Genomic DNA, 12,444 nt, shown 5'->3' with positions numbered 1-12,444 from the left:
GTGAGACATGACCTGAGCCGAAGTCGGATGCTTAACCAACTGAGCCACCGAGGCACCCCAACACCTATTCTTTTGAAGCTGTTCAAAAAAAAAAAAAAAAAATAGAAAGGGAAGGAAAATTTCCAAAGTCATTCTATGAAGCCAGCATTACCTTAATTCCCAAACCAGACAACGACCCTACTAAAAAGGGGAATTACAGACAAATTTCCCTGATGAACATGCATGCAGAAATCCTCAACAAGATACTAGCCAACTAGATCCAACAATACGGTAAAAGAATTTTTCACCATGACCAAGTGGGAATTATACCTGGAATTCAGGGCTGGTTCAATATCCACAAAACAATCAATGTGATATATCACATCAATTTAAAAAGGACAAGAACCATATGATCCTCTCAATAGATGCAGAGAAAGCACTTGACAAAATACAGCACACTTTCTTGAAAAAAACCTTTAAGAAAGTAGGGATAGAAGAATCATACCTTGAGATTATAAAAGCCATATATGAAAGACCCAACACTAATATCATCCTCAACGGGGAAAAACTGAGAGCATTCCCCCTAAGGTCAGGAACACATCAGGGATGTCCACTCTTGCAACTGTTATTCAACATGGTATTAGAAGTCTTAGCTTCAGGGGCGCCTGGGTGGCTTAGTCGGTTAAGCGTCCGACTTTCGCTTAGGTCATGATCTCGCGGTTCGTGGGTTCGAGCCCCGCGTCGGGCTCTGTGTTGACTGCCAGCTCAGAGCCTGGAGCCTGTTTCAGTCTGTGACTCCCTGTCTCTCTGACCCTCCCCTGCTCACGCTGTCTCTCTCTCTCTCCTAGAAAGAAATAAAAACGTTTAAAAAAAAAAAAAAAAAAGAAGTCTTAGCTTCAGAAATCAGACAACAAAAGGAATAAATTTATCCAAATTAGCCAGGAGGAGACCAAATGTTCACTACAAACGTTCGTCTACAAACATTCATAGAAAACATGATACTCTATGCAAAACCCAAAAGATTCCACCAAAACACTGCTAGAACTGATCCATGAATTCAGCAAAGTGGCAGGGTATAAAATCAACGTACAGAAATTGGTTGGATTCCTATACACCAATAATGAAGCAACAGAAAGAAATTAAGGAATCAATCCCATTCACAATTGTACCCAAACCCATAAAATACCTAGGGATGAACATAACCAAAGAGGTGAAAAATCTATACACTGATTTTCGGCACAAAAACAGACACTCATATCAATGGAACAGAATAGGACCCACAAATGTATGGCCAACTCATCTTTGAGGAAGCAGGAAAGAATATCCAATGGAATAAAGACAGTCTTTCAGCAAATAGTGCTGGGAGAACTGGACAGCGACGTGCAGAAAAATGAACCTGGACCGCTTTCTTACACCACACACAAAAATAAACTCAAAATGGATGAAAGAACTAACAATATGACAGGAAGCCATCAAAATCCTAGAGGAGAAAGTAGGCAAAAACCTCTTTGACCTCAGCTGCAGGAATTTCTTACTCAACACGTCTCCAGAAGCTAGGGAAACAAAAACAAAATGAACTATTGAAACCTCATCAAAATAAAAAGCTTCTGCACAGCGAAGGAAACAATCAACAAAACTAAAAGGCAACTGATGGAATGGGAGAAGATATTTGCAAATGACATATCAGATAAAGGGTTGGTGTTAAAAATCTATAAAAAAAAACCTTATAAAACTCAACACCCAAAAAATAAATAATCCAGTGAAGAAATGGGTAAAAGACATGAATAGACATTTCTCCAAAGAAGATATCCAGATGACTAACAGACACATGAAAAAATGCTCAACATCACTCATCATCAGAGAAATATAAATTAAAACTACAATGAAATACCACCTCACACCAGTCATAATGGCTAACAGTAACAACTCAGGGAACAACAGGAGGAGGAAATGTTGGCAAGGATGTGGAGAAAGAGGATCTCTTTTGCACTGCTAGTGGGAATGCAAACTGGTGCAGCCACTCTGGAAAACAGTACAGAGGCTCCTCAAAAAATAAAAAATAGAACTACCTTATGACACAGCAATTGCATTACTATGTATTTACCCAAGAGATACAGGTGTGCTGTTTCAAAGGGGCACATGCACCCCAATGTTTATAGCAGCACTATCGACAATAGCCAAAGTATAGAAAGAACCCAAATGTCCACTGACAGATGATTGGATGAAAAAGAGGTGGTATATATATACAATGGAGTATATTTCAGCAATCAAAAAGAATGAAATAGTGCCATTTGCAACTACATTGAGAGAATTAGAGGGTATTATGCAAAGCAAAAGTAGCCAGAGAAAGACAAATATCATATTTCACTCATATGAGGAATTAAAGGTACAAAACAGATGAACATAATGGAAAGGAAGCAAAAATAACATGAAAACAAGGAGGGAGACAAAACGTAAGAGTCTCCGAAATACAGAGAACAAACAGGGTTTCTGGAGGGGTTGTGGGTGGGGGGATGTCTAAATGGGTAAAGGGGCATTAGGGAAGACACTTGTTGTGATGAGTACTGGGTGTTATACAGAGGGGATGAATCACTGGAATCTACTGAAAACATTATAGCACTATATGCTAACTAACTTGGATGTAAATTAATGATGATGATGATGTAATAATAAAAGACATTAAGATACCTTCTTCAAAATTAAAAAAAGAGAGACATATAAATCCAGTTGCATGTATAAGTCAATATTCTAAATCAAACTCTAAAAAGACTTTTGTTAAGGGAATCTGGAAAATGTGAACATTAATTGGATATGCAATGAATTAATAATTCTGTTTTTTGTATCATAATAGTATTGGTCTACTTTTAAAAAATGTCTTTTATAGATACATTCAGAAATATTATAAATTAAATTATATCCTCCCTGGGATTTATTTCAAAATAATGTAAGAGAATTAAGGATGTAGTAAATGTGAGTAAAAGTGAAATAAGACTGGCCATGCACTGTCAATTATTGAAGACTGATTATGTATATCCACTAGGGGCTAAACATATACTTGAGAGAGAATGAGAAAGACAGAGATAAAAGGATGTGGCCATCTCCTAGGCCATGCTACCACAGTGGAACAGAGGCCCCAAATAAACAAAACCATAACTTTTGGGGCCTCACTTAAAGGACTTAAATGCAATCAGAATGTCTTCAAAGAGTACACCAAATAGGAGGGAGATGAAGGAAGGGAACACAACATGAACATGAGCATTTTCTGAAATATAGTGGACTGAGGAAAATCATATTTTTAATTTCACCATACCAAAATTTTATTTTCATAATAAAGACATAATGATGTTTTTAAAATGGGTATTATTATTACTATTATTGGATTACAGAGGGTTGATAAAGGGTATCAGTATTAAAGCCTATGGCTAACATCACACTTAATGGTTACAGAACTGAATGCGGCTTCCCTTAGGTCAGATCAAGGCAAGAATGCACACTCCAAAACTCCTTGTGCGATAGGGAAGCACCAACAAACAACCCATTAGATCCTACATACGGTGTCGCCCATCATCTCTGTTCCCCCATCTTGGCCCCGAGAGAGGGCATCTCTCTGGCTTCCCATATCAGCACGGGTTCAAAGCCCCCTTGGGCGGAGCTCACCTGGGGAACTCCTCACAGCCTTCAGAGCCAAAAAACGCCTGCTTCCGGGGAGGCTCCATCCTTGGCTCCAGCTCGGGAGAGAGCTCACAGGGCACCCTGCTGGAGGGCATCTGCCTAAGAATCCCTTTGAAAGCAGCTGTCTATCGACAGGCATCTGAAGCTTTCCCTAAATAATAAGGTAACCGGCCTTTTGGGGGTACCTGCCCCTCAATACAGTACTTCCATCATCCTTACAGCATTTTAAGGTATGGAAAATGAGGTTCTAAGGAGTAATTTGTCCAATTCTCACAGCTACTAAATAGCAGTGGCAGAATTCAAACCTACGAGGGTTTGTGGCACCTAACACCAGGGTTTGTCCCCCCGCCAGAACGTGAAGAAACCTCCCCCACCCCTGGTTAGGCAGTAGAGGCAGGAAGGGAGTCCGGGCGGAACCGGCAGAGGGCGGGGCAGAACTCGCGCGGAGACCCGCCTCCCGGAGGAGAAAAGGAAGCGGAAGTGCCACCGGGCGGTAGCCATGGAGACGCGGGGGGTGGGGCAGCAACGGAGAAGCGCGACCTTTAACCTACAGCCGAGGGTACGTCAGAGGCAACCGCAGACGGAAGTGCTGAGGCGGCGGCGGCCGGGCTGCGGGGCTGCGGGGCAGCAGGGTAGCGGGGCTGCGTGGCCACTGCGGGTCGGCTGCCATGGAGGTAACGCTGCCCGGGCGACTAGACCGGGACCGGGGTCCACCACTTCCCTGCCGGGCCTTACCGCGCCGCGGTTTGGGACACGGGGATGGGCGCAGAGTGGAGGGCTTGGCAGCCTTCCCTTCGCGCCCCGCAACCCTGCGCTGCCCCGGTCTCTGCCCCCACTGCCTAAACTCAGTCCCTCTCGTTTACCTGGCCCCTTAGAGCCAGGTTTTCTATGCTTTGCCACAGCGACAGACCCCATCTTTCCTAATTCTATTTCTCACGTAGGAGTTTCCTACACGTGATTCCACGGAAAGGCTTTTACCTATAAAGGTTCCAGCGTTCTGAGATGAGGAAAAGAGTTCTGACACCTGGGTTTGATTTTTGTTTTGCAGGATCCTGTTCAGGAGGGGGTGGCTTCACCAGCCACCTCTGGGACCGGGAAGTCTAAGGTGAAAAGAATACAGTACTTGACTGGCTGATTCACTGAAGAGTGGAAGGGTGATGAATGGAAAACTTTGGCGTGGGTCGGAGGGTGACCTATTTAAAAGAAATCCTTCTCCAAGGGATCTCGATTTTAATTCACACAGTAACCAGTCTGTTACCTTTTTTTTTTTTCCCTAAGTTTCCTGGTATGAAAGGAATTGACTGTTTACTTCCTGCTCCTGTTTAGCACTGCTGATTCTGCAATTTTTCAAACATTAATCTATGAAGATTTAAATAGTCAAGGGGAAAGAGGAGTGACATTAAGTAGGAGTCAAGGGACTCTATTCTGTAGGCTCCTCCTACAATGTGAAAAAAAAAGGTTGAATTAGGTAATTTTTATGGCCCGGTACCACGCCATGATTTTCAAAACATAGTGGTATATAGCTTGCATACTTCCCTGAACAGTTACTTCATTTAAGCTTCATGGTAACCATGAGACAAGTACTTTTGTTATCCCAATTTTACAGATGAGAAAACTGAGCCCAAGGATTAAGTAATTTTCCTGATTTCTTAAAAAAGTCTAAGTGCACCCTGATTTGACCTGTTGCTGTAATTATGCTTACATATTAGACTTATTTCAGCCCTGAATAGAATAACTTTACTACTCCAAGGAACTTTAAGTAGAATTAGCCCCAGTCCCCTAACTTTACAATGAAGTCAAAACCAAGAAAGTGTCTCAACCTAAACGAGAATATCTGTAAGAGGATAAATGCTGGAGTTTTTTTGTTTTTTTTGGTTTTTTTGGTTTTTTGTGTTTTTTTTTTTTTACATTTCATAGCAGTCACTCAACTGGTATTTACTGAGTTGAAGTTGTAGTTGCTACTTTTTAAAAATATGGTTTGGTTGACATGAAGATTTAATCAGTAGGATGTTTTTAGGAAGATACTATATTTCTTTTTTTGTGGTCTAATAGAAACATGAGTTATAACAAATTGGTGACGTTATTACGTCTTTCAGCTGGAAACCCTGCCCAAGGAAGATCTTATCAAGTTTGCCAAGAAGCAGATGATGCTAATACAGAAAGCAAAAGCCCGATGTGCAGGTATTGAGTTGAAAATACTCATCTTTACCACAATCTCATTGAATCATGATTACAAATATTAAGTTTTTAGTTGTATATTGGCTTATTTTGTTTACCAGTTAATCCAACAAAATCTTAGTGTGAAATCTCTTATTATTTAACATTTATTTAACTTGTGATTAACCATTTATTGTGATTTTTTTTTTCACCATTACACATCTCTAAACTGTAGTTATATTTGAACTATTAAAATAATTCAAATAAAAAGATAAAATAATAAAAGTCAAGGAAGAGGATCTTAAAAATTTTGTTAAAATTAAGCATATTTTTTTTAACTTCGTTTGGATTGTATATTGATTTAGATAAAGCATTTCTTTTAGTTAGTCAGTTGAAATGTCAGAGATTGTGAGCCCCAAGAAGTAAAAAGAGGCCTCAAGTAAAGTAATAAAAGATTTCCATTCCTGGAATGTTAAAGTTTGTTTGTTTGTTGAAGTTGATTGATTGCCTGTTCACCTTTATATTCCTAAAGAATGTAGATATTAGTATTCTTTTCAATTAGTGTGGCAGGGCCATGAATTTCCAATGATTTGACAAATGTTAATTGCTACAAGCCAAGATTTATTTTCTACTAAAAAAGGTCATGTTGTGTTTAGGGAAATTGGATCAGTTTGTGAAAAAGAGAGTAATATATTTGGAAAAGTGTTCTAGGCTCAGACCTGGACGTGAGTTGATGAAATAGGTTAGTATTTATGCTTATTATGAGGTTAATTGTTGCTTTAAGATTATACAGTAAGAAGTTATTTGTAGCTAAAATAATATAATGTCTCAGATTTGCTTCAAAAATATCACAAGAAAAAAGGAAAAATACAGGTCAGGATGATACAAGAGTCCATGTAATAATTGCTAAATTAAGGCGGCGGGTGTATTAATCATACTGTCCTGTCTACTTATTTGTCTGTTTTCCATAAGAAAGGAAAATAAAAAGTAATACTTGATGAAATTGGTACTTTCTCAAAATATCTGCTACTTTATTCTAACTTAAAGTGTTTTTTTTTTCTTAAAGAATGTACTTACCACTTTAGACAATAATTATTCATTTCTGAACTGGAGTTTTTTTAAATAATTATTTAGAATTGGAGAGAGAAATTGAAGAATTCAAATCAAAACCTGTTGCTGGAGGAACTGATAATATTATTAAGGTAATGCAAAAGTTGCAAATAATGCTTTAATTTTTATCTATTTACTTAGAAGAAATGTCTAATAAATCACATTTCCTTTAAAGCTGTCAGTGTGCCAGAGCCCTGTCTGGCTTTCTGCCCCTGTTTTTCCACCTCCTCTCTGCCCTTGGTTAAATTTTTTACCTTTCTGGTTGACTGTAAAAAGAGAGACTGAAATGACCTCTGCATCCTTTTCTGTGTGAAATGACTATTACTCTCTTTTCCTTTCCATCGCACAGACTCTGTAATTAAGGCATTGCCTTAATCTCAGCCCTGCTTTTCCCTCTCCCCTGCAGAAAACCCATGCTTAGGAATTTGATGGTGATTTTTAGGCTGATGGATACATAGAATCTGTAGATAGATATATATACCTGAATATGACTACTGACCCAGGTCTCACAGTTGAATCTCTAGCTGTTTGGGAAAAGATTTAAATATTCACTCATTTCTCTTGTCTTTTCTTTGTATTCAGCATGGCCAAATCCCCTGTACTGGGCAATTAGTGACAGCACTGTTTTTCAGGCCTTTTAACTTTAGAGACTCTTCAGCTTTCCTGTTTCCTTTATCCTGTGTCAACCCCCAGTGACTATAGTTCCTTCAGAATAATGCTGCAGTGTATCAGTACACTTTCTCTCTATTTCCACGGCTGTATGGTATATGCCTCCTGTCACACCTGACTTATTTTGATACCTCCCTAACCCAGCTTTCTCTTCTCTTTTTGTTTTACATGCTCTTGCCAGATCATGGGGTATTGTTTTTATCTTCTTGTTTATCTGTTGAAGAACCTGAATTGCTTATTCTTACTTACAGGCCCTTAATGCTAATTAAATGCACCTTCCCTACCCATTTGGTCTAATCTTTAGCGTTTCTTTTGTTTCTCAAGTTCTGTAATATTTTTTTCCATGCTTTTATAAATGTGTAATCTGATTCTTGCTGTCTCTTCTTTGACTATAAGTTTATAAGCTGTCTTATTTTCTTGTTAGGGGGCTCCCAGTTTCTGGGCAGTGTACAATTGAAGGACTCCCAGTTACTGTAAAAGAGTTTTAAATCCAAATGCATGTCACACAGTATTGCTTTGTTCTTTACTTAGCTAAGACGGTATATGAATCATGCATGGTGTGCGCAAATACCATATGAGTTTACTTAAGTATGTACTGATTTACTTAAGTATTAGTGAATTCATCGTAGTTTTTATTGTTTATTTGGTCATTTTATATTTTCTTAATCGGTGATAGCAGAAGTACAACTACTTGATACTTATCTAAGAGTACTGACTCTGGAGCCAGACACCCTGATTCAGATCTTTGGGTCCCTACTCTGCCACTTACTACCTATTTGACCATGGCTAAGTTTCTTTCCTTTTAGTTCCTTCATCCCTAGACTAGAGAAAAATAATACCTACTTTTCATAGAGATGTTGTATTTTGAGTTAATACATGCATAGCACTTAAAACTGCATCTGTCACCTAAGTTCTCAATAATTTGTTATTGCCGTATATTTTTTGTTGGCAGGTTTTTAATATACACACTAAAGGGGTTTTTGTATTTGAAAAAAGAACCACAGAGGCTTCTTTCTAACTTGGTATCAGTTAACTCTTAGCGCTTGAACTACGTGTTACACAGTTGCATTCCAGAATATCTAAATATCAGCCCTTATTGCCTCCTTATGCCCAATGAGGATATTCTCCCTTTCTATTAAAACTACTAAAGAGGAGATTAGGAAATTTCTCTAAGTTATGAGCTTTACCTTTCACATTAATTTAATACTAAAGCATGTTATTCTCACCACTCAAGTTTCAGAAAGTAAATTTGGTAAAATTCATGAGAACAAAACCTTTGGTATTGAATTCTAATGAGAGAATTACTTTGGGGAGTAATTAAAAGAGATATGCATCACTTATTCAGCTGCTCTCTGTAATTTTTCTATGTTAGAAAAATCCTGTACTGCAATATAATACATCCTCTACACCTCTGGAAAACTTCTTAGTGAATTTTATCTCTTTATTGGGAAAAGTCCACGGGAAAAACATGTGACTCTAAATACAGAATTTTTTGTTTTTCATATAACATTAAAAATGTACGGTGTTTTACAAGTTTTAATTGTAATTAAAATTTTCTGGTAGTCATCTCATTTCTAGTAGTCATCTTCTAGTACATTGGGATACATCTAACGTTTTATTCAAAGCTGATGTATTTGACTTTTCATTTTTAGAAGAGGAATAATCATATTTTCCATGTCAGAATTTGAGGTGTATGGTATATGAAGGTGTATGAACTTTCTGCTGCTTCCAAATGCAAGGGGGAGGTGAAATTGCATTTTAAGATAATGAAATTTCTAGTACATGTCACTCTTGTTATTATCTCTTTGCTGGAATCAAACCTGTGTTTCCTAAGAATTAACTGTCCATTCTGTGCCTCTAATCTTCAAGATTTTTTATAGCTGTCTTCAGTTAATGACCTCTGTATATCTACTAATATATTTACCAATCAGAAATTTATATTGCAATATTTTGTGTAATGTGAAAAGGCTAATTTTAAAACTAAAATTATTTTGACCAAAGTAATCTGTGCACATAATTTACGAATAATGCTAATAACTAAATAACTTATTAAAGCACTAATAACTTCTGGAAATTATTTCTATATTTCTAAACAATATGGTTACACTCTTATTCCTTGATTTACCCATTTTAGACTGCAACAAGTTAGCTATTAACTTGCAGTTATAGCATAAGAAAATTTTGCTATATTTTACAATAACTCCTTTCCATTGGTCAGATAGATCAGACCATCTTTACTGCTTTTTTAAAAAAATTTTTTAAATGTTTTGTTTATTTCTGAGAGAGAGAGAGAGAGACAGCATGAACAGGGGAGGGTCAGAGAGAGACGGAGACACAGAATCTGAAATAGACTCCAGGCTCTGAGCTGTCAGCACCGAGCCTGATGCAGGGGTCGAACCAACAAACCATGAGATCATGACCTGAGCTGAAGTTGGACGCTTAATCGACTGAGCCACCCAGGTGCCCCAATCTTTCCTGTTTTTTCCTGGACCCTCCTTCTAAAGCATTCTGTCGCGCACTAATTTATTCTGGTTCTTCTCTAGGTCTGCCATGCAGTTTCCTGGAATTGGCCTTATGCCAATTCCTGTGAACTTCTATACTGCTTTCCTATATTGGCCCCCCGGTTTGCTAGGTGACAAGGCTGTGATCCTGTGAATTTCTCTACTGCTTTCCTATATTGGCCCCCCCGGTTTTCTAGGTGACGAGGCTGTGATCCTGTGAATTTCTACACTGCTTTCCTATATTGGTTTCCCGTTTGCTAGGTGACGAGGCTGTGATCCTGTGAACTTCTACACTGCTTTCCTATATTGGCTTTGTTTGCTAGGTGACACTTTTGTGGTTAACCTCATCGTCACAGAGTATGTCCTTCTGTAGCATCCTAAGAAGGGATGTATGGGAGGAAAATGTCATCCTGTATTTTAAAATGGCTTTATTCTACCTGTGTTTGAATAATAGCTTTAACTTGGTATAGAACTCTAAATTTTCTATATCTGTTTTGGTTTTTTTCTTTATTTATATAAGTTCAGAGATAGGCAGATCTAGGGTGATAGTAGACTAATATTTAGTATTTTTAACAGTTATATCAATTTTAACATTTAGGATTACCTTTATCTGGATTTGTGATGCATTGGATTTGTGATTTTACTGTTTGTAAAGTCTTTGGATATTTGTATCATGTTATGCAAATTTTGTAGAGTAACTTGGAATTTGCTTCTTGTTTTTTTTGGAACAAAGTCTATATGTAATTGGAATAATCTATTCTTTGAAAATTTAAGAGAATTCACCTGTAAAACTATCTCTTCTGTTATCTTTAGTGAACAATTTTTAAACCACTAGTTTGATTTTTAAGTTCTTATGGTATGAGGCTTTTTAATTTTTTCTTGAGTTAATAAAGCTGTATTTTTTAACAATTTTTATTCCTTTCATTTCAGTTTTTAATGCTATTGCCAAATAATTGTTCGTAATATTCTATTTAGCTATTTAATTTCTGGTTTATATGTAGGTATGTTTCCTTTTGATTTTTATTGTTGTGCCTTCTGCTTTCTCTTGATCAGTATTACTAGAGGTTGTACTTACTCATGTTGAACTAGTTTTCATTTCATTTACTTTCTATCCTGTTTAATTTCCTCTCTCTGAGGAAGATGGGACATGGGTGATTTCTTGCCTGTTATTCTCACCCTCCCTATTCAGATTGTCAACCAATCCCCAGTTTTTGAATCCCACACATTATATTTCCCTCAACAATATATAGGGCCTCCAATTTCTGAGCATTTAATTTTCTGGAGTATTTGCCAGCTTCTCATACGTGTTTTCCTGTGAAGACACTGTAAGTTATACTTTTCTTCCTCTTTCTAATTCCGTTCCTACTCCACTTTTCAGCTTTCTAAAAATATGGTGGAATTTCCCATAATCCTCATTTATTTTCTTCTGTTCTCTTTGTTCTTATGTATAGACCTTTTTAAGTCTTTTATTCTTTCTTTAGTGTGGTTTGGAAATGGTGAAGAAAAAATTACACATGTGGTCAATCCACCATTTTTAACCTCTGGCAAACAATTCACCCTGTTCCAAAACAGGCATTAACTGAACGTCTGGATGCTATTCTTCTGGAAAAAGCAGAGAGTGAGCAACAGTGTCTTTGTCTGAAGAAGGAAAATCTTAAAATGAAGCAAGAGATTGAGGTAAGGCAACAATTTAATGTTTGGCTTTTTTATTTATTAAGTATAATAATAAATTTTAAAGCTAAAACCTTAACAAGCATGTGATCTGATGACTTTAATAACTTACAACAATAAATTAATATCTAAAAAGAAAAAATAATTGAAATCACCATCTACATAGAGGTAGAACCAGCATTTAGTTGTAGCATTTCTTAATCCTCCTTATTGCTATGTTATTCTTTAATGAAAATTATTAAAAATTACTTATTTTGTGAAAAAGTACTTGTTTAAGTAAGTTGATTTGCACATATACTCTAAATATCATTGTTCAGTTCTGGAATAGTCATTTGCCTGTTGGGTCTGGGCTAATTTTCTCCAAAAGTCACTTATTATTCTACTCAGGAGATGCTTATTAAAGCCTTGTGACTTAATGCAACTTCCAAAATGTATCCCTTTTTAAAAGGAAATTAAATTCAAAGATTTCTTAGGTTTTAGTTATTACTCTGAGTAACACATTTAGTACTGTGACATGCAGTGTCATACTTAAGGTAGTGGCAGGCTGAGCAGAATTCTTGGAATCTCATTATCATACTTCTGTATGTACATTTTTGCCACTTCCTTTTCTCTCGAGTTAGCCTGTGGCTAATATTTTTCCTGAAGGCAGGCATTTCTTTTCTCTTAAATATTTCTGTGTGCTGTT

At 37.1% G+C, this 12,444-nt stretch overlaps 1 protein-coding gene across 2 annotated transcripts in view; it reads left to right on the top strand.

The window, feature by feature from the left end:
* The first annotated feature begins 4,232 nt into the window (after positions 1-4,232).
* Positions 4,233-12,444, top strand: part of GCC2 (GRIP and coiled-coil domain containing 2) — a 51,461-nt gene continuing 43,249 nt past the window's right edge. For both annotated transcript variants that reach the window (XM_039222201.1, XM_039222200.1), the window contains exons 1-5: positions 4,233-4,325; positions 4,700-4,756; positions 5,748-5,832; positions 6,943-7,010; positions 11,661-11,765. In XM_039222201.1, coding sequence (XP_039078132.1) covers positions 4,320-4,325; positions 4,700-4,756; positions 5,748-5,832; positions 6,943-7,010; positions 11,661-11,765 — 321 coding nt within the window. In that variant the 5' untranslated portion in view covers positions 4,233-4,319. The remainder of the gene's footprint in view (positions 4,326-4,699; positions 4,757-5,747; positions 5,833-6,942; positions 7,011-11,660; positions 11,766-12,444) is intronic.

The sequence above is a fragment of the Hyaena hyaena genome, unplaced genomic scaffold (assembly GCF_003009895.1).
Source record: "Hyaena hyaena isolate Hyena2069 unplaced genomic scaffold, ASM300989v1 scaffold_1074, whole genome shotgun sequence".
Taxonomy (NCBI): domain Eukaryota; kingdom Metazoa; phylum Chordata; class Mammalia; order Carnivora; family Hyaenidae; genus Hyaena; species Hyaena hyaena.
This window is presented reverse-complemented; position numbering and strand designations above follow the sequence as displayed.